Below are 22529 nucleotides of genomic sequence, written 5' to 3'. Positions count from 1 at the left end.
TGTCTTGAAAATATATTAAGTCAAGTTTTGCAATTAAGCTCTTCATTCAGACAGCCCAACACATTTTGCATGAGTGGGTTGAGTTAAAAAGCTATAATTCTGATTTCTAAGTGTTTATATTGTATAAACAAAACAAACTAATACATTAATTACTAATTAATAGAGAGGAGGAGCTTGAAAGACTAGAGAATGCACACACATTTGAAATTAAGCTATATAAAAAGAGCCATTCTTTTAATTCTTGTTGTATCAATTACCATATCTTCCCAAAAAAAGAGAGAGAAGATATTTATGGATCCAAATTCTAGATACAATATTGACCTACAAAATGTTATACTACTATTAATTTAAACAGATTTCAGATCAAAACATTTTAATATATGAATACATAGGGCAAGAAAGCATAGAAATCCCACTTACTGAGAGAGTTGCTTCTTTCCTGTTGTTGTATGTGTCCAAATACTCCTGTAGTTCTAGAACACTGAATTTTAGCTTTTCAAGAAGTCCACAAGAGAGAAGCTGGAAACATTAAAATAAAAAATGGGCCAGTAAACTTTACTATTAAAAAAGAAAAATATTAGTAAAGTAGAAACTATGGTATGCACTGCAAAAAGGCACTTTAAAGTTTACTCATTGCCAGTCTCAATCCTATGCTAAAACTCTACTAACATTTCTGAATGTACAGGTTCGTGCTCCAACTGGAATTAAAATTGAAAAGACAACCCATCTTGCTAATGGTTCTGGCAGCCAGTAAGAGTTTCTGGAGTAACTAGAAAAGGAGTACTTGTGGCACCTTAGAGACTAACAAATTTAAAATTTTCATGAAGTTGACAGATTTCCACTCTATACGGCTAAATTCAGTGCCTTGCATAATCACAGGTTTGCTACTCTGAAACCTGGAGTAACTAACACTTTCTTTTGACTTTCAGAGCTTGATTCCATCCACAGGGCATGTTCAGGGACTACTGGAGCTGAGACAGCCACCTTAGCTCTTACTACTAAAATATCAGGAAACACATTTGTTCTCTGGGCTTCAGCTCAAAATGCTAGACAGCAAAGCTGACCTTCCCAAGTAAATACACAAAGTGCCGTACAAATATTAACCAGTTAATCTTCACAACTCTCCTGTGAGGTAAGTAACAGTATACACATTTTTACAGATACAGAAACAGATGCACAGAAATTAATAACTTTTCCAAGGCCACAGCAGTGAGTCAGAGCTGACCCAAATTATAGTTCAGAAGTTTCTAGCTTGCAGCTTTATATAAAATGCACAAGATCACACTGCCATCACAGAACATCTACCTATGGCTAATTGATAAAAGATGGACAAAGTCACAAGAAATTAGAAAGGTTGTCTCATTTCGTAAAGCCAGTCTGTATATATATGTCTCAATATAACCCATATTACACCAAACTCAAATGAAGCTGCTGAGCATATTGTGTTGTCCAATGACTCAACATAGCTAGAGCCAGCTCTGCCCCCTCCTCTTGTCTTTCAAATATAGAGCTAGAAGAGGAAGAGATGACTCAAATGTCATGAAGTGTTCCATGCCAACATGGCAATGCACACAATATTGACTGCTTGTCAACTTCAATCACGGAAGCAAGTAGGGCAGCTGAGGGAGTGCACAGGCACTGTTGGCTTTCCCAAGAGCTCCATACTGAACCACAAAGCAGCAAAAGGAAGGCCATTCTGAAAGCCTGCCCCACTAAAATCTGATAGCCTCTTCAAAAGCCACCAGCTGGCTTCTTCTTCACTCTTTTTTCTCCAACAGAAATACATGGTACTCCAACTACTTTGCCCTGTCCAGAGCAGCAGCACGAGAGAAGCCTTGCTTCACAGCATGAGTGTGTGTTGATGGAGTCGATGTGTATAACATGGTGCTTTCCAAATAGCAATCTCCCTACTCTTCCCAACTTATCTATAGAACCTAGCTAGTTTCCACTTGAGGGTATGTCTACATTGCACAGTTAACCTGGGGTCTTACATGCGTGCTAGCCTTTGTCTTTCTACCATCCATACAATAAAATAAATCTTCTGACTTGAGTTTGGAGGTGCCTTAAGTCCGTGCTAGCTTACCACGCTGGATGTTAGAAAACGGCCTCCACTTCAATTCGGGCTAGAACCCACCCACTTTGCAGTAAGGATGGAGGCTAAATCACTTAGGTGCTGACAGTCATTCAATGACCTTCCTACAATTTCCCCCAAAGGACAGACAAGTTCTCCCGCAATTGACTGAGAAAGAAACCTAGAGCTTCTCAGCACAAAGAATGATGGGATGTGCCCCAGATGCAAACGGGCAACTGCAGAAACAGAAATGCTTGCACTCAGGCTAAGGTAACCTATGTGATCAGACCTGGGCGCCAATCTCCTTGATTAACTGTGCAGTGTATACATAACCTTCATTAAAATAGGAGAGAGCACTGGACTGGTACTCAGGAGATCTGGTTTCTATTTCCAGCTCTGCCACTGGCCTTCTGGATGACTTTGGGCAAGTCCCTCAGTTTTCCTATCTGTAAAATGGGGATAATGAAACCAACCTCCTTTGTAAAGTGCTTTGAAATCTACAGATGAAAAGTGCTATATAAGAGCTAAGTATTATTGGCCAAGATTGCAAGGCCTTAGTCAACTTGATGGCATTTCTCTGTTTGGATGTAATACAATAATTTTTGAATGCTGCATCTGATCAATTCCAAAATTTCAGGGAATGTTGTAGGTATCAGTGGGCAGAACCATAATGATTTCAGTGAAAATCAGAAAACTGAAAAAGGGAAATGGAGACACACGGAGCCTATGGCATCTGGTTAGCTGAGCTAACAGTTTTAAAACACTTCTGTAATTGTCTCTAGAGCCGAGAACTGGTTGATGGCAGTCATTAACACCTTTCATCATAACAATAGCCCTAATTTTAGTTCTGCCATCCTCCCAATACAGTTTCAAACAGCTGACACCCCGAGTCTATGTAGAAATGTAGCAGCTGCACTACTGTAGCACTGTAGTATAGACCCTTACGATGCTGGAAGGGGTTCTTCCATTGCTGTAATAAAACAACCTGTCTGAGAGGCGGTAGCTAGGTAGATGGAAGAATTCTTCCATTGACCTAGTGTTGTCTACACTGAGCTTAGCTTAACTACATCTCTCAGGGGTGTGACTTTTTCACATCCTGAGCCAACGTAACCGCATTGACCTAACTTTCTAGTGTAGAGCAGCCCTGAGAACAAAGAAAAAAGAAAGAAGGGGAATAATGGGCACACACAGAATTCCTAGCAAAGGGGAAGAATGGGGGGAGGGCATGGAAGGGGCAGATGCAGACCCCTGGTATAAAGGGAATGGGGGCACATAGAATCATAGAAATGGAAGGGACCTCGACAGGTCATCTAGTCCAGTCCCCTGCACTCAGGGCAGGACTAAGTATTATCTAGACCATCCCCAACAGGTGTTTGTCTAACCTGCTCTTAAAAATCCCCAATGATGGAGATTCCACAACCTCCCTAGGCAATTTCTTCCAGTGCTTAACCACCCTGACAGTTAGGACAGTTTTTCTAATGTCCAACCTAAACCACCCTTGCTGCAATTTAAGCCCATTGCTTCTTGTCCTATCCACAGAGGTTAAGGAGAACAATTTTTCTCCCTCCTCCCTGTAACAACCTTTATAAATGTACTCTCAATGCCATTATCTAAATCATTGATCAGTGGTTCTCAAACTTTTGTACTGGTGACCCCTTTCCCATAGCAAGCCTCTGAGTGCGACCCCCCATTTATAAATTAAAAGCACTTTTTAATATAATTTAACACCATTATAAATGCTGGAGGCAAAGCAGGGTTTGGGGTGGAGGCTGACAGCTCGTGACCCTCCATGTAATATCCTCGAGACCCCCTGAGAGGTCCCAACCCCCAGTTTGAGAACCCCTGTCATTGATGAAGATATTGAACAGAACCAGATCCAGAACTGATCCATGCAAGACCCCACTCGTTATGCCATTCCAGCATGACACTGAACCACTGAGAACTAATCTCTGGGAATGATTTTCCAACCAGTTATGAACTCACCTTATAGTAGCTCCATCTACTCGTTGTAGATACTACTTGTATTTCACTAGTTTGTTTATGAGAAGGTCATGCGAGACAGTATCAAAAGCCTTACTAAAGTCAAGATATACCACATCTACCACTTCCCCCTATCCACAAGGCTTGTTACCCTGTCAAAGAAAGCTATTATGTTGTTTTGACATGATTTGTTCTTGACAAATCCATGTTCACTGTTATTTATCACCTTATTATCTTCTAGGTTTTTGCAAATTGATTGCTTAATTATTAATCACATACAACTATGGGCAGGGTGGGGAAACTTTGTGTGGGGAAAATAGGGAGCACATGCAAAGCCGCTGGCATGGGGGGAGAAATGGGGATTCTAGTATGGGCAGAAGAAGGAAAAGGAGTGTTTGGGGGAGAATGGTGTACTCTGAGATGGGAAAGAGGGGGCAATGGGAAAGCATGCAGAGACCCTGGCACAGGGCGTGTGCATGGAGTCCCTGAAAAAGAAGGGACGGGAGAATAGCATCTAGGGAGCTTGAGGGTGGAGTGGGAAAATGGAGGAATACAAGTAGCCTTCTGGTGAGTGCAATTCTTTTGGCCTACAAAAGCAAAGAAGTGTATGGCCCCCTAGTTGTTACTATTATTTCTAATCCAAAACATAATGTAAACTGAATATGTGGATTTGGGTTTCACCAAAGTGTGAACTAGCAAAATTCTGCTCTACGATCTCTTCAAACTACAAACTCGCATCCTTATTATAAGCGCAATTTTGACTGAAGAAAACAAAATCACTTCTAACAAAAGAAGCTGGATGTTTCCAATATTCTCCAATAAGGCTGTGCATATAGTTTGGGTAGAAATCTCAGCCTGCGAACCCAAGAATATTCTGAGTGAGGTTTTTGCCACCCTAACCTCCTTTACACGACACATGCTGGACATGCTAGTTATTATCCTCTACAGGAATATACTCACCGTTTCAGCATCTACGAAAAGAGTGGGGCATTCTGAACAGGAAGTTAGCATCTGAGAAGAGCTCACAAACTTTGAGCCTATTCCTCGTAGGTTGTCGCCAAGGTAACTGGCAGCATCACAAGTTAGGAAGCAGAACCTTTTCTGAATATTCTGTGAAAAAAAATAGTTCTTATCACATTCATTGCTCAAGTACAAACATCTTTCCTTTGCAAACACAATTGCATACATTCCTTTTTCATACAATAACAGCAAGTGCGAAAGAAACCATTCCCATGGGAGGAGGTGAATGTTTGCCCAAGGATATTGAAAAACAATTACTATTACACTGGACACAGTGCTCAGAAGTTTTTCCAGATAGGCAGCTGTGGAACTGGCCAGAGAATTCACATTTAGCAATGGAATTACAAACTGCTGCTGAAGTACCATGTTCTTGCTTGTGAGGATGATTCATTCTTTGTAAACTATGTACCCTCATGTAGCTTTTTCTTGTTCCTGCTGATCACCAGTGTTGATCAAAACACGAATTCTCTGCCCATTCTTGATACTGTTTTGTTAGTACCCAATATCAAGAGGCCAATCAAACAATGTAGCAACAAGCCTAATATCAAGCAGCAGCACAGAAACTCATGAAAGAGGTTCCTCTCCTTTTGTTTTCCACTCTGCAGAGAAACCTCCTTGCTTGAACACCTCTGCTGGTTGGGAAGGCTCCAACAATATAAAGTTGCATCTGGAAACTATTGTTCACATAGATTTTTGATTTCTGAGTAGGTACAGCACCTAAAAGAGTACATAGTCTTGGTCTTCAAGGAGCATACTGCTCCCGTAACTTCTTTTAAATGGCTTCCATTTAATAAATAATATTAATAAAAAGACAGTTTAAACCTTTCAAGAATTGAAACAATTATGCAAATATCACTGCCACAATATACCTCTGAGACCAAAAGCTCAGTAGGATTGACATTTTTAATAAGGATGAGACAATGTATGGATAATTAGACCACCTACATTGCACTAGATAGGAAAAGCAATTTTAAAAGGGATTTATAAACCCTCATGCCTTGAGGCACAAATCAACCATGGTCAGGGAGAAATCTCCCCTATGGACAAATTGAATCCGTAATTGTCCATTCCTGACTGTTCCTCTAAAACATCTTTGATTGATTTCCTTTTATTTTTATTTAAAAAATAAAAAATGTTAAAAAATAGATGAAAACTAAGTGAAACATTTTGATTTTGTAGAAATTAAACATTTCATTTGACCCAATATAATTTTTTTCATGATCTTTTGGAAATACCAGAGAACTTGAAAAATCCATTATTCACACAGCTCTAATCTTGGTGTCTCCGTCCCTTGGTTCACAGCAGTTGTCCAGGCTCTAAAGTAATACATGATGTAAAGGGTAGAGACAGTATACAAAAATAAATTAATTTGCATGTGTGGATATGGGAATGGGAGGCCATTTAAAGAAGTTTTTCTAAATAGTGAAGTAGCAGGTGCAGATTAATTCTTTAAATTAAGCAGCATTTCTTAAAATTTGTTGAGTTTAGGAGGCCAAAGCAAAGTGTATAAAAATCTTAAAGTAAAGACAGTGTGACTGAAACATAGAAGACTTGATCTTGCAAGCACAACCAAGCGTAGTGCTTACTATGGGAGAAGTCCCATTGAAGTCAAACACTAAACTCTATATATGTCACATTTAGAAACAATCCTTTTGGGCTAATTAAGTATCACTGTTGCTGGCTTGCTCAGATTCACACCCTGAATGTACTATAATTTCTCATTCCTCTTACTTGATTTGAATAGTTTTTAGAGTAAAAAAACTTAGGCAATTCTGAATTCAGTCTACGTGGGCTAATTACAAGATGAGGGCAGATTAGAAGGAAAGTATGAAGCACCTACTAGTACTAGAACAGTATTTAGTTAAAGTGTTAGAGATAATGGGGCTACTTAGTATACAATATTTGCATAATTAGCCAATATTATACTACAAAAAATGAATTTAATTGGTTACCAGAACTCTTAAATTATCATACTTTTTCATTTATTTTAGATAATATTGCAGAGAATGTTGAAATTTCAGCTGTGAACAGGCTGGCTTTTTAGTTCACAGTTAATAGTATGTAATTACATGGCCATCAGTCATGCAATAAGTGGGCTCAGCTCCCTCCTGCTGACTTCAGTCATTGGGATTTGCACCAATTTAGCCCAGACCTGAATCAGATCCTATGTTTCATGTAAACAGAGGCTTTTGGGAACAGTATTGTTAACCAGCATTGGGTTTACTAATCGTACATGAAAAGAGTAGTGAGAAGTGCATGTCAATAACATCAATGAACATTTTATATGAACATAAAAATAGTACAATTTTCTCAGGATTTTTTTACTCCTTCATCTGATATTCTCCTCCTCCAGCTGGAAAGAGCATTTTCAGCAGTATATTTATTAATCACTAAAGGCCTCAATTATAGAAGCTAACTGTTGGCTTTGATTCCAATTATCACTGAATTAGATGGCCTACTGGAGGAATTAACTTAAACATAAAGAAGAAACAGTGGAGCAGGGATCCATAAGGATTACCTGGCTCCAGAGACATCCCATCAGTTTACCACGGAAGTACTTTAATAATTTCAGGAATCTTAAACAAGTCTGTTGTGTTGTGGGGAAACACCTAATATACAAACAGTTTGAGGCAGTCCCAATTCTAGATGCTTTGAAAATTGCATGTCTTTCGCTAAACACAGTATTAGGTTGACAGGCTGCTCCAAACAAGATTTTGTTGCACAATCAACTACGTTGGCAGTATTTCACATTGCAAACTTAGCACATTTTGGAGTTGTTTGTGAAATTTCCCATTGGCCTGGGTCAACAGTCTTATATTATGAAGTTAGCAGATATGTGGCAAAATTCTATGGTGCAAAAACAATCAATTTCTGGACAAGTCAGGAACTAGATGAAAAAAGCTTAGGGAAGTTGGTGTCTCTGTGCTTTCACCTCAAAGAATAGAATACTGCCATTTCATGGGGTTAAAAATAAATACTCCTAGCTTGCAATGCTAGCTTGAAGATGCTAGTTTCCTCCCAAAACAAAGACAGAGAGACTCAAGTTACTAGGTCCTCTGGCCAAGGAAATAAATGAGTTGCAGCGAATGCCCAAGACTGACCCAAATAATGAAAACCTCCTACATTCTCTATTCAATGCCAAATATAAATATAATGAATGCTTATCTAGCCACGTCAAATTTACACTCAACAGGGTCAAACAAAGATATTATGAATGAAGAGATAAAGCAGATGAACTACTTGTTGGAAGACTCACAATGGAACTATCAACAATATTTGTTCCTTATTACAAGAAAATGATAGTGCCATCCCTGAAGCAATAGATGTAAATAACATTTTAAGCAATTCTATCAAACTTTATATAAATCAGACAACCAGTGTGGCTCTAATAAATTTAATTATTTTGTTGAAGGCCTACCTTTTAATAACCTTACTTCAGAACATGTGCTCTTTATGGACAAAGCTTTCACAATACAAGAGATCGAACAGGCTATAAAAAATATGAATTCCAGCAAGGCCCTGGGATAGATGGCTTATCTGGCAGATTTCTACAAAACGTTTTGTAATCAGCTATCTTCTAGTCTTTCAAAGGTCTTCATTGAAACATTCCAAAAAGGAACCATATCTCACGACATGAGAGCTGTTTTAATTACTTACATATTAAAGAACAAAGATGGTCGCAACTGTGGCGACTTCTGCCCCATATCTCTATTAAACACAAACTGCAAAATAATTGTAAAAATTTTAGTGACACAACTGGACACCATCATCCCACAATTATACATGCAGATCAGGTAGGTTTCATTAAAGGAAGATTGGCTGCTGATAATACAAGAAAAATCACTCACTTCATCCAGCAAACTCAGATGTCAGATGTTCTCTCCAAAGCTTTGTCTCTAGATTCAGAGAAGGCCTTTGATAGAGTTGAATGGCCTTATCTAATGGCTGACCTAAAAAATTTTGGATTTGGACCAATATTCCTGAACTTGGTCAGTGCATCATACAACTCTAACCTTGCTTCACTATCAACTAATGGAATTATTTCTCCCACATTTCAACTAGAAAGACATACATGACAGGGCTATCCCATCATCCTTCCTTTTTAATCTCTCTCTTGAATCACTGGCAATGCACATATCTCAGGACTCAGCCACTGAAGGTGTGACTATAAACAGGAAAGAATACAAAATCAGTTTATAGGCTAATGACATTTTTTGTACTACTGAAGGATCCATCCTCATCATTCCCGTCACTGTTGAATGTAGTTGACATTTTTGGAGAGATCTCTGGTTTTCACATTAGCTCGAATAAATCATAAGCAATGGATATATTCAGAAGACCAGATCCTTCTCAGTTTCAGCATTTTCCATTTCAAATATGCAAGGAAATAACTTAATTAGGTGTTAAGATATATCCTAAGCTTCCAAAAATTCTTTCTATAAATATGGACTATATATTAAAAGAAATTTCCAAGGATGTAGAGAGGTGGCATCTCCTCCTTCTTTCTTTACTGGGAGAACAGAAATAGCCAAAATGAGTATCTGCTCAAGATTGATTTATATTATTAGTCAATTGCCTTTCAAGTCTCTCTTTCACTCTTTGCTTGAATAAATACGCTTATGGTGCAATTTACATGGGATATAAAACAGCCTCACTTGTCACAACAGACTCCTGAAAAATCCTGGGCAACTGGAGGTTACATGGGGTTGCCAGATTTGTACTGATATTATCCAGCATTCCAATTGTGTCTTATTGTAAGGTGGTTCCACTCTAGCGGCTCTGTATACACATCGGCCTGGCTTAGTATCAAGGCCAACTCCATGCTTAAGACAGTTTGGATAGAAAAAAAGAACTAACAAAAATTAAAGACCTCATACAAAATGATAGACTGGCCTCCTTTGACTACATGTGTAACAAATATCAGCTATCACTGTTTCACAGTTCCTTCTTTCTGCAGCTATGCTCAAGAATTCTTGCACAGATGGGGACAACTGGTCCATTTCAACTCTCTCACCTCTAGAAGAACATGTTAAGAAATATGGAAACAAAAGTCACTTTGTAAGAATTACTGATATGCGGTTTAAGGCTTTGCAGTAACCTCTCAGGCTCAAAAAAGAAAAGGAGTACTTGTGGCACCTTAGAGACTAACAAATTTATTTGAGCATAAGCTTTCGTGAGCTACAGCTCACTTCATCGGATGCATGCAGAAGAAAATACAGTGGGGAGATGATTTATATACACAGAGAACATGAAACAATGGGTGTTACCATACACACTGTAACGGTAAGGTGAGCTAGTACCAGCAGGAGAGAAAAAAAACTTTTTGTAGTGATAATCAAGGTGGGCCATTTCCAGCAGTTGACAAGAACGTGTGAGGAACAGTGGGGGAAATAAGCATTGGGAAATAGTTTTACTTTGTGTAATGACACATCCACTCCCAGTCTTTATTCAAGCCTAAGTTAATGGTGTCCAGTTTGCAAATTAATTCAAATTCAGCAGTCTCTCGTTGGAGTATGTTTTTGAAGTTTTTTTGTTGAAGAATTGTGACTTTTAGGTCTGTAATCGAGTGACCAGAGAGATCGAAGTGTTCTCCGACTGGTTTTTGAATGTTATCATTCTTGACATCTGATTTTTGTCCATTTATTCTTTTACGTAGAGACTGTCCGGTTTGGCCAATGTACATGGCAGAGGGGCATTGCTGGCACATGATGGCATATATCACATTGGTAGATGGGCAGGTTAACAAGCCTCTGATAGCGTGGCTGATGAGATTAGGCCCTATGATGGTGTCCCCTGAATAGATATGTGGACACATTTGGCAACGGGCTTTGTTGCAAGGATAGGTTCCTGGGTTAGTGGTTCTGTTGTGTGGAGTGTGGTTGCTGGCGAGTATTTGCTTCAGGTTGGCGGGCAGTCTGTAAGCAAAGACTGACATGTCTCCTAAGACCTGTGAGAGTGATGGTTCGTCCTTCAGGATAGGTTGTAGATCCTTGATGATGTGCTGGAGAGGTTTTAGTTGGGGGCTGAAGGTGATGGCTAGTGGCGTTCATCCTCATGAATATGAATGAGAGGCTGCTAGGCAGCTCTCTAACACCATATTCTACAGGACATTGTCCTCTGATCCCACTGAGGGTTACCTAAAGAAACAACGCCATCTGCTCAAGAAACTCCCTGAAAAGGCACAAGAACAAATCTGCATAGACACACCCCGAGAACCCTTACCAGGGGTATTCTATCTGCTACCCAAGATCCATAAACCTGGAAATCCTGGAAGCCCCATCATCTCAGGCATTGGCAGCCTGACAGCAGGATTGTCTGGCTATGTAGACTCTCTCCTCAGGCCCTACGCTACCAGCACTCCTAGCTATATTCGAGACACCACTGACTTCCTGAGGAAACTACAATCCATTGATGATCTTCCAGAAAACACCATCCGGTTCACTATGGATGTAGAAGCCCTCTACACCAACATTCCACACAAAGATGGACTACAAGCCATCAGGAACAGTATCCCTGATAATGTCACGGCAAACCTGGTGGCTGAACTTTGTGACTTTGTCCTCACCCATAACTATTTCACAATTGGAGACAATGTATACCTTCAAATCAGTGGCACTGCTCTGAGTACCCACATGGCCCCACAGTATGCCAACATTTTTATGGCTGACTTAGAACAACGCTTCCTGAGCTCTGGTCCCCTAACACCTCTACTCTACTTGTACTACATTGATGACATCTTCATCATCGGACCCATAAAAAGAAGCCCTTGAGGAATTCATGAGGATGACAGCACCTCTACAGCAAACAGGGAAAGATTAAGAATGAGCTCTCAAAACTGGATACTCTCATAAAGAACCAACCTTCCACACAAACTTCCTCGTGGCTGGACTTTACAAAAACTAGACAAGCCATTTACAAAACACACTTTGCTTCTCTACAAAAGAAAAAGGACACTAAGCTATCTAAACTACTATATGCCACAAGGGGCCACAACAATGGTTCCCGTAACCCACCCAGCAATATTGTTAATCTATCCAACTATACTCTTAGCCCAGCAGAAGAATCTGTCCTATCTCGGGGCCTCTCCTTTTGCCCCTCCACCCCCACGAACATGATACAGTTCTGTGGTGACCTAGAATCCTATTTTCGACGTCTCAGACTCAAGGAATATTTCCAACACACCTCTGACCAACATATTAACCCACAGAGACCTTCCTGCCAACACTACAAAAAGAAGGATTCTGGGTGGACTCCTCCTGAAGGTCGAAACAGCAGCCTGGATTTCTACATAGACTGCTTCCGCCGACGTGCACGAGCTGAAATTGTGGAAAAGCAGCATCGCTTACCCCATAACCTCAGCCATGCAGAACACAGTGCCATCCACAGCCTCAGAAACAACTCTGACATCATAATCAAAAAGGCTGACAAAGGAGGTGCTGTCGTCATCATGAATAGGTCGGAGTATGAACAAGAGGCTACTAGGCAGCTCTCCAACACCACTTTCTACAAGCCATTACCCTCTGATCCCACTGAGAGTTACCAAAAGAAACTACAGCATTTGCTCAAGAAACTCCCTGAAAAAGCACAAGAACAAATCCGCACAGACACACCCCTGGAGCCCCGACCTGGGGTATTCTATCTGCTACCCAAGATCCATAAACCTGGAAATCCTGGACGCCCCATCATCTCAGGCATTGGCACCCTGACAGCAGGATTGTCTGGTTATGTAGACTCCCTCCTCAGGCCCTTCGTTACCAGCACTCCCAGCTATCTTCGAGACACCACCGATTTCCTGAGGAAACTACAGTCCATTGGTGATCTTCCTAAAAACACCATCCTAGCCACTATGGATGTAGAAGCCCTCTACACCAACATTCCACACAAAGATGGACTACAAGCCGTCAGGAACAGTATCCCCTGATACTGTCACGGCTAACCTGGTGGCAGAACTTTGTGACTTTGTCCTGACCCATAACTATTTCACATTTGGTGACAATGTATACCTTCAAATCAGCGGCACTGCGATGGGTACCCGCATGGCCCCACAGTATGCCAACATTTTTATGGCTGACTTAGAACAACGCTTCCTCAGCTCTCGTCCCCTAATGCCCCTACTCTACTTGCGCTACATTGATGACATCTTCATCATCTGGACCCATGGAAAAGAAGCTCTTGAGGAATTCCACCATGATTTCAACAATTTCCATCCCACCATCAACCTCAGCCTGGACCAGTCCACACAAGAGATCCACTTCCTGGACACTACGGTGCTAATAAGCGATGGTCACATAAACACCACCCTATATCGGAAACCTATTGACCGCTATTCCTACCTACATGCCTCTAGCTTTCATCCAGATCATACCACTCTATCCATTGTCTACAGCCAAGCGCTACGATATAACCGCATTTGCTCCAACCCCTCAGACAGAGACAAACACCTACAAGATCTCTATCATGCATTCCTACAACTACAATACCCACCTGCTGAAGTGAAGAAACAGATTGACAGAGCCAGAAGAGTACTCAGAAGTCACCTACTACAGGACAGGCCCAACAAAGAAAACAACAGAACGCCACTAGCCATCACCTTCAGCCCCCAACTAAAACCTCTCCAACGCATCATCAAGGATCTACAACCTATCCTGAAGGACGAGCCATCGCTCTCTCAGATCTTGGGAGACAGACCAGTCCTTGCTTACAGACAGCCCCCCAATCTGAAGCAAATACTCACCAGCAACCACACACCACACAACAGAACCACTAACCCAGGAACCTATCCTTGCAACAAAGCCCGTTGCCAACTCTGTCCACATATCTATTCAGGGGATACCATCATAGGGCCTAATCACATCAGCCACATTATCAGAGGCTCGTTCACCTGCGCATCTACCAATGTGATATATGCCATCATGTGCCAGCAATGCCCCTCTGCCATGTACATTGGCCAAACTGGACCGTCTCTACGTAAAAGAATAAATGGACACAAATCAGACGTCAAGAATTATAACATTCAAAAACCAGTTGGAGAACACTTCAATCTCTCTGGTCACTCGATCACAGACCTAAGAGTGGCTATACTTCAACAAAAAAGCTTCAAAAACAGACTCCAACGAGAGACTGCTGAATTGGAATTAATTTGCAAACTGGATACAATTAATTTAGGCTTGAATAGAGACTGGGAATGGATGAGTCATTACACAAAGTAAAACTATTTCCCCATGGTATTTCTCCCTCCCACCCCACCCCCCACTGTTCCTCTGATATTCTTGTTAACTGCTGGAATTAGCCTACCTGCTTGTCACCATGAAAGGTTTTCCTCCTTTTCCCCCCCTGCTGTTGGTGATGGCTTATCTTAAGTGATCACTCTCCTTACAGTGTGTATGATAAACCCATTGTTTCATGTTCTCTGTGCGTGTGTATATAAATCTCTCCTCTGTTTTTTCCACCAAATGCATCCGATGAAGTGAGCTGTAGCTCACGAAAGCTTATGCTCTAATAAATTTGTTAGTCTCTAAGGTGCCACAAGTACTCCTTTTCTTTTTGCGAGCACTTCCTTTGTCAGCCTTTTTGATTATGATGTCAGAGTTGTTCCTGAGGCTGTTCTACAGAACACAATGCCTTCTATCTCAAGCATTGGCATCCTGACAGCAGGATTGTCTGGCTATGTAGACTCTCTCCTCAGGCCCTATGCTACCAGCACTCCTAGCTATCTTCATAGCGAAATAATAAATGGACACAAAATCAGATGTCAAGAATTAGAACATTCAAAAACCAGTCACAGAACATTTCAACCTCCCTGGACACTCAATTACAGACCTAAAGGTCGCAATTATTCAACAAAAAAAACTTCAAAAACAGACTCCAACGAGAAACTGCAGAACTGGAATTAATTTGCAAACTGTACACCATTAAATTAGGCTTGAATAAAGACTGGGAGTGGATGAGTCATTACACAAACTAAAAACTATTTCACCATGCTAATTTCCCCCCTTCTGTTACTCATACCTTCTTATCAACTGTTTGATAATCATCCTGATTATCACTACAAAAGTTTTTTTTCTGGTGCTGATAATAGCCCACCTTAATCAATTAGTCTCATTAGAGTTGGTATGGCAACCCCCATTTTTTCATGTTTTCTGTATATATACATATCTTCCTACTGTATTTTCCACTGCACACATCTGATGAAGTGGGCTTTAGCCCACGAAACTTATGCTCAAATAAATTTGTTAGTCTCTAAGGTGCCACAAGTACTCCTTGTTCTTTTTGTTGATACAGACTAACACAGCTACCACTCTGAAACCTGACAACATAATAAGTAATTCGTTTCTACTACTATTTAAGAATGTACGGAGGGGTGTGCGTGTCTATGTGCTCACCTAAAGGTATTGTTTTAGAGTTCCAAATCTATTCTCTTACCTTAAACAGAGAGGAGAACACATGAAATGTATAAACTGCGCAGGACCCATCAGAATCGCACATGAGCTGGTTGATATGACTACGCCAGGCTTCTTCTGCATCGTCACATGCAGCTGGCTGAAATGCAGCAAGGATGGCAGAAAAAAATGGTGAAGGAGGAGGGGAGGCATTTCTGTCACCTTCACCAAAACTGGAGGAGAAGAGAAAAAGAAACCATCTTACTCTATAATGCAAATACATCCAAAAGATGCTGTAGATAAGATGCTTATTGTCTTAGCATGTTGCAATAAATTGATGTAATCAAAATACCATTACAGTATCTTCCTATCATAACTAGAATCTTGGTAATTACTGCTTGAGACTGGTGAGATGTGAGATTATAACTAAACACCTCTAAATCAGAATGCCCACCCATAATTGTAAAACATATTTTTAAGGGAAAGAAGTTAAGTATTTTTCAATTATTAATTTTTATTTACTTTAATTTTATCTTTCTTTTTCTTTTTGTGTATTGAATACATTCAAAAGGTTGAGCTTAAGCATCTGCAGCACACACTATTGGTATAAGAAAATGTTGTCTTAGTAACATATGCGCAATTATCTACAATATATTAAAGCTGGCCTCTCTATATAATTAAGGTTACAGAAGTGTTTCCATTCTAATCCTTATTTTTAGTTACACAGAACTTTCTGAAATCATCACCTACCGGACTGAAATTTTCCATACTTGGTTTCTGCTCAAAAGTTAACATTTTGGACAGTTTGATCAAATATTGAATAGCTGTTTTTGAGTAGCAGGAGAGTAAAAATAAACATACTTTCCTCATTGTTCTCCCCCTTCCCCCACCCTCCACAAATGTGTTCTGAGTAGCTTTACAGTCCATGAGGTTGGAGGAAGAAAGTGAGAATTTGGCAGAGAAACAGACCCAATTGAGGAGAAGAACCTTTTGCTTTCAGGGGAAATTGGTTTTGACATAACTTGAGTATGACCTATGGAAAACTGCACTTTGTACATGCGTAGTAAGTTTTGAAAGGGTTTTCCTGCTGTGTCAGGTGGAGGGTGGAGATGCATTGTCCCAAGGGGAGCTCTCAGAGGAATTCTATCTCAGGGAGGAAGAATTCTTCCTGGAACAACATGGTGCAATAGGGGAATGAGCTGACTCCTACTTTAGGAGGTGCTAAAATACTGCCTCCTGGACATTCCCCCTGTAGAATGGTGCATGTACATGGAGAAAATAGTCCCTGTGCCCCCCTGAAAGCCTGACTGCTATGAGAAATCTAGCTATCTGGGGATTCTGTGCCAAAGAGCCAGAGGATCCTGCAAATAGAACTCTCCTAATGGCTAATACTTAGTGTACTATGGTGCTGGGCTGATGGTCTTTATCCACACTTTCTAACTAATCCTAGACTTTCTTCAAGATTTCAAGGATCTCTTGAATTAGCATTGCTCTCTTGGTACCAAAGGTTGAACTTGGTCCAGATGGAAGAATAGACTTTTATTGTGGAAACTCTCCTGGACACAAGTGAAATCCTGATCAACTTGGAAGATAGACCTAGTATGGTTTATACTTTCCTTCCAGCAATAGTGCAGGCCAACAATTGAAGATGGTCTGGGTGGAGAAAAGGGCCTTGGAAAAGAATGTCCAGTCTGGGTGGCAGCTGTCATGTTGATCCTAGTTTCAGCTCTATCAGATTGCAGAATCTCCTTAGCCAATACGGAGCTATTACAATCACCTTAACTTATTCCCGTTTTATTTTTTGGATTACTTTCCCTACCAGGAAAGGGCGGGAATGCATATAGCAGGCCTTGTGGCCACCTGAGTGACCCCTATGCATGATACCAGCAGGTTCAGTAGTTGGAAGCACTGAGCTATGGTTCGTTTGGTGCACTTGTGCAGGACAGAGATGAGTTCCTGGATCTTCTGGAACCTGTTGAGTGATTCGTAGATCTTTGCCACTGAGCTGTCTCTGTCCACTCCCAGGTGGGTTATCCTTACTGATGGGATCAAGGAACTATTTTTGAGGTCTGTCACAAAGTTGTGGACTTGCAGGAGGTCCAGAGTACATCACGTGCTGTAGGCTGGGTCAGATTTCTCATTAGAATATCATCCAGACAGGGGTATAGATGAGTCCCTTGTGACCTGAGCCTGGCTCTGACCACCAGCATCTTCGTAAAGACCTTTAGGGATGATAAGAGACTGAATGGGAAGGTTAGTTACTGTAATGCTTTGTGCCATAAGCAAATCTCAGAAGTCTGTGGTGGCACAGGTGGATGGGGATACGAAGACATTTGTCCGCCAGATCTATGAAGTTAGGAGATCCCCATGACATGGGGATGTCACCACAGAAACTATGGTCTCCATCAGGATTTTGGTTTTGTCATCCATTTGTTGAGCCTTTTGATATTTAGAATGGCTCTGACTCCCCGTGTATGCTTTTGAACGATGAAGAAGCCTGTAGAGTATGAACTCTATGCTTCTCAACGATGAAGAATAGAATCCTAAGAACTTTTCTTCTGAGGGAGCAACTTCCATAGCTCCTATATCTAGGAGAAGGGAGATTTAGTTATGGATCAATTTGTGCTTGATGGGAATAGTGGAGATGGGGAGGAGGGAGGGAGGAGCTCATAGCTAAAGGGAATATCCATGACTTACTGTCTCTTTTACCACTTATCTGTGGTTGATACAAACCATTCTTCTGAGAAGTAGGAAATTCTGCCTCCTAGATTCTGTTCCAGGCTGAAGCATATCTGCTTATTGTTAGGATGGGCTTTTGAGGGTTGCAGGCCAACCTCTGGGCTTTCTGCTTGAACTCTGGCACCAAGGCTTTCCCTTGGTGTATCTACTACGCTTCCTCTGGTACATCAGTGAGGGAGAAGAATGAAAGGAGAGCCTCTGTCTGAAGGCGTGTTTGTATTCCCTCTTGAAGGTACTCAATGGAGAAGGGAGGGACTGCTTATATTTCAGAGAGACTGCTTATATTTTCTGTCACAATCTTATCTAATTTTTCTCCAAAGAGGAAAGATCCTATGAACTTGGAGGGACACAAGACTTGCTTAGAGTGTCTACCTTCCAAGGATGGAGCCAGACATGTTGCCTGGCCACTGAGCTGGATGCCACAGTCTTGGCTGAAAACCTCATTGCATCCATTGAAACATCAGCCACAAATGCTGTTGCCAGGGTGATTTTCTTGAGAAGAGAGCAGAAGTTGGGATGATCCCTGACTTTCAGGGCCCTGAGGTCTTCCACCCAGGACTGTGAAGCTCTTGCAAACTATGTGGATAAGAGAGATGCTCTGAGAGGGGCTGAGGATGCCTTGAAGTCTCTTTTGAAGAGTGGTCTCCACTTTCCTATCTGTGGGGTCCTTAGGAAAGAATTCCCCTTCAGCCAGAATAAACATATCTCCTGATAAGGATGCTACTGCAGCATCCAACTTTGGAACCTCAGCTACACAATTTTTTGGTTCCTATAGCTTGTAAAATCTAAGACCATATCTATTAATGTGCTTGCTATGTTAGGTTTTCCTCACTCTTTAATCACATCCTCAAAGGCAAAGTGCAGGGGAATTGCAGCCTTGAGGGAGGATTCTGAAGGGAGGTATTTTACTTTGGGTCATCCTCAGGAGCCTCTTCAGGTTGGATTTGTGGTAGACACAATCTTTTTGCATATGGCCTCAAACTTCTTGGGAGAAAATTTTTTGTTGTTGCATTTTCCCCAAATCGTGCTCACATTCAGAGCCTGGGAGCGCCTCATTCCTTGGCAGAGGAGGAGGAGGCTGAGTGTCTTCTGGATTTTTTGTACTTTTTCTTTCCCTTTTTCTTCTTTCTTGGCTTTTTGACTTATTGGCACACTTTGTGGGCATGGCTACCCAGGGATGCCCAGAATGAGGTCTCTTGCAGCTTGCCTTACACACAGCCCAAAGTTTTCTAGAGTTTTCTATCAGAGTCTTCCCAGTCAGAGTCCCACTCCCACTGGGTCGGAGATGGAGGTCTCATTACTGGAGCTCCCTGATCGGGACCGGGAGGGTGAGAGGCTATTTATGAGTCTGGCATCTCTCTCCAAAGAATCCAAGACCTAGGTAAGGACTTGTGGGGTAGGGTTCTTATCTTATCGTTCCTGTTTACCCCTGGACTTACCCCTTGGGCAGGCTGGATGAAGTCCTTCTTCTCCTTAAAGCCTCTGTCTGTTCTGCTCCATCTCTTCTGGCTGGATTCTTTCATGATGAAGTCATAACTTCTTGGGTGCTAGGGAACCCAACTGGCCTGCCCAACTCAGTACCCTGTGCCCTAGCAGAGGTAGGGTCAGCTGATTGGGAACGGGCTGGACAAAATTCACTTTTTTGCTGAGCCTGAGAGTGCTGCCTTGTATATAGAGCATCACTTGGATTTTGCCCTGTGCTTGCATGGCTGCTCTGCCATGCCTGACACAGGGTAGAGGAGCTCAGTAGGGAGCCACCAGAGTGGAGGCTTCAGGTGGCTGTAACCATTGTGCTTGAAGCAAACAAAACAAAATGCTCGAACTGCTCAAAAAACTGCCAGAACAATAAAGGTGAAAGAAAAGGGATGGGAGTGAAGTGAACTGCCACTATCTGCTGCCACAGAGGCAGAGGATCTGGCGGGAGAAAGCGGCACAGCCAGCACAAGCCACACCACAGCTTCGAACTGCCACTGGAAGCTGCAGAGAGAGAAGAGCAGCCCATGTGTAGCAGAACTGTGGGAGACACGGCTCAGAAAGGCTGCAGTGTGTATGTACCAGAACCTCAAGTTGTTCCAATGTATGCTGAGGGACAATCCCTGCACACAGCACTCACAAGATTGGAGGAATGAAAAGGTGAGAGTTATGTCATCCTTGCACCCCCTACCCGCCTGAGACATAAGGGGTGAGATTTCATGGATGATCTGACTCTTGAATGTTAATCATACAAACCATATGTTTTGTTTGTTTTTTTGGTGAAATGTACTATACACATGATCAATGTAAGTGTACAGATGGATGCACAAATCTTATACAATTTCTGCTATGAGGAATGTCTTGCCCTGTTTTTCAAGTGTTGATAAATTTGGTTGTGAAGACATATTTTTTGGAGTTGTCCTCTCCACAGTCCTCAATTCAAATGAGTTTTATTCCAGTTGTGGCGAATATAGCAAGTGGGGACATATTCTCTATAAGGACATATTAAGAAATTAATTACATGGCTACATCTTTGTTATGTGTTGTGGAAGAACTTTATACCCTACCAAGTATACCAGTACCTGGCAAGAGCAAACTTCTCCAACAATCTGTCCCCTTTTTCTTCAGTCTCTGTCATATCCAGGCTAAGGCTATCACTGCATTCAAATGCTGCTCGGAGTTCATTTGTAGACCCAGAAAGGTCATCTTCATGTACTGTTGTATCTTCCTCTTCATGTGCAGCTTCGGCCTGAGAAAGCAAACAACAGCAGTAACAGGTTTCAGAGTAGCAGCCGTGTTAGTCTGTATTCGCAAAAAGAAAAGGAGTACATGTGGCACCTTAGAGACTAACAAATTTATTAGAGCATAAGCTTTCGTGAGCTACAGCTCCAATGAAGTGAGCTGTAGCTCACGAAAGCTGATGCTCTAATAAATTTGTTAGTCTCTCAGGTGCCACAAGTACTCCTTTTCTTTTAACAGCAATAACGTTTTAGAGGAAACAGCACATTTAAAATGTATCATTTTGACTCATAAGCAGACAAGTTAATATGTAAAAAATGTACATTTAATAACATTTGTTAAGCAAGAGAAATATAAAGTGAAAATGAAAAAGACTAAAATTAAGTTACTCTTGATCAGAAACTATATATTTGTACAATCCATTCCCTTAATCAAGATGTTATCAAAGAAACTTCATCAGCATGTCTTGTGCCTATGTTTACAGAATGACTTTCATTCAGAAGGGCTTCAAAGCACTTTAAAAAGTGAATATAGGGATTGTGCGCCCACCATTTTGGAAATGCAACAGCCTCTTTTTGTACTTCGAAACCTCTTGTGTTCCTTTCCCGTCTCTCAGAACACAATTGGCTTCCTGGGTGATCCCTATCCCGGATCCAAACTCCTTATATTCCTGAAAAATATATATATATATATTTTTTCCTGTCTGACTCTTAAACCTGAACAAAATTCAGATCAGTCCCAGTTCTCTCTACTTTTTTGTTATTCTGCCAGATATGTCTTTTGCCTCCACTGCTCCCTTCGGAAGGCTATTTCAGAACTTCACTCCTCTGATGGTTAGAAATCTTCATCTAATTTCAAGTCTAAACTTCCTGATGGCTAGTTTATATCCATTTGTTCTTGTGTCCACATTGGTACTGAGCTTAAATAATTCCTCTCTCTCCCTGGTATTTATCCAGGGAAGATATATTTATAGAGAGCAATCATATCTCCCCTCTTTAATATTTATTTGCTTTAATATTCTTGGATGAAGTTTATCTGGGCCCCCTGATTTAGTCCCATTAAGCTGTTCAAGTTTGGCTTCTACCTCAGATGTGGTAATATCTGCCTCCATATCCTCATTCTCATTTGTCGTCCTATCATTATTCCTAAGCATCTGATTGGCCTCATTAAAGACTGAAGCAAAGTATTTGTTTAGATATTGGGCCATGCCTAAATTATCCTTAACCTCCACTCCATCCTCAGTGTTTAGCGGTCCCACTTTTTCTTTCTTTGTTTTCTTCTTATTTATATGGCTATAGAACCTTTTACTATTGGTTTTAATTCCCTTTGCAAGGTCCAACTCTACATGGCTTTTGGCTTTCTCACTTTATCCCTACATGTTCTGACCTCAAAAAGGTAGCTTTCCTTGATGATCCCTCCCATCTTCCACTCCTTGTAGGCTTTCTGCTTTTTCTTAATCACCTCTCTGAGATGCTTGCTCATCCAGCTTGATCTACAACTCCTGCCTATGAGTTTGTTCCCCTTTCTTCAGATGCAGGCTTCTGATAGTTTCTGTAACCTTGACTTGAAGTAATTCCAGGCCTTCTCTATCTTTAGATCCATAAATTCTTCATTCCAATCCACTTCCC

General features: G+C 41.2%; 1 protein-coding gene across 7 annotated transcripts in view; it reads right to left on the bottom strand.

Moving 5' to 3' along the window:
• FRY (FRY microtubule binding protein) overlaps positions 1 to 22529 on the bottom strand; it is a 374481-nt gene that overhangs the window by 14205 nt on the left and 337747 nt on the right. For all 7 annotated transcript variants that reach the window (XM_038411093.2, XM_043504385.1, XM_043504383.1 and 4 more), the window contains 4 exons: positions 20745 to 20911; positions 15494 to 15683; positions 5012 to 5161; positions 421 to 519 (listed from right to left, as the gene is read on the bottom strand). In XM_038411093.2, the coding sequence (XP_038267021.1) occupies positions 421 to 519; positions 5012 to 5161; positions 15494 to 15683; positions 20745 to 20911 (606 nt within the window). The remainder of the gene's footprint in view (positions 1 to 420; positions 520 to 5011; positions 5162 to 15493; positions 15684 to 20744; positions 20912 to 22529) is intronic.

Source organism: Dermochelys coriacea, chromosome 1, assembly GCF_009764565.3.
Source record: "Dermochelys coriacea isolate rDerCor1 chromosome 1, rDerCor1.pri.v4, whole genome shotgun sequence".
NCBI lineage: Eukaryota > Metazoa > Chordata > Testudines > Dermochelyidae > Dermochelys > Dermochelys coriacea.
Note: the sequence above shows the minus strand (reverse complement) of the source record. Positions and strands in the feature narration are given on the sequence as shown.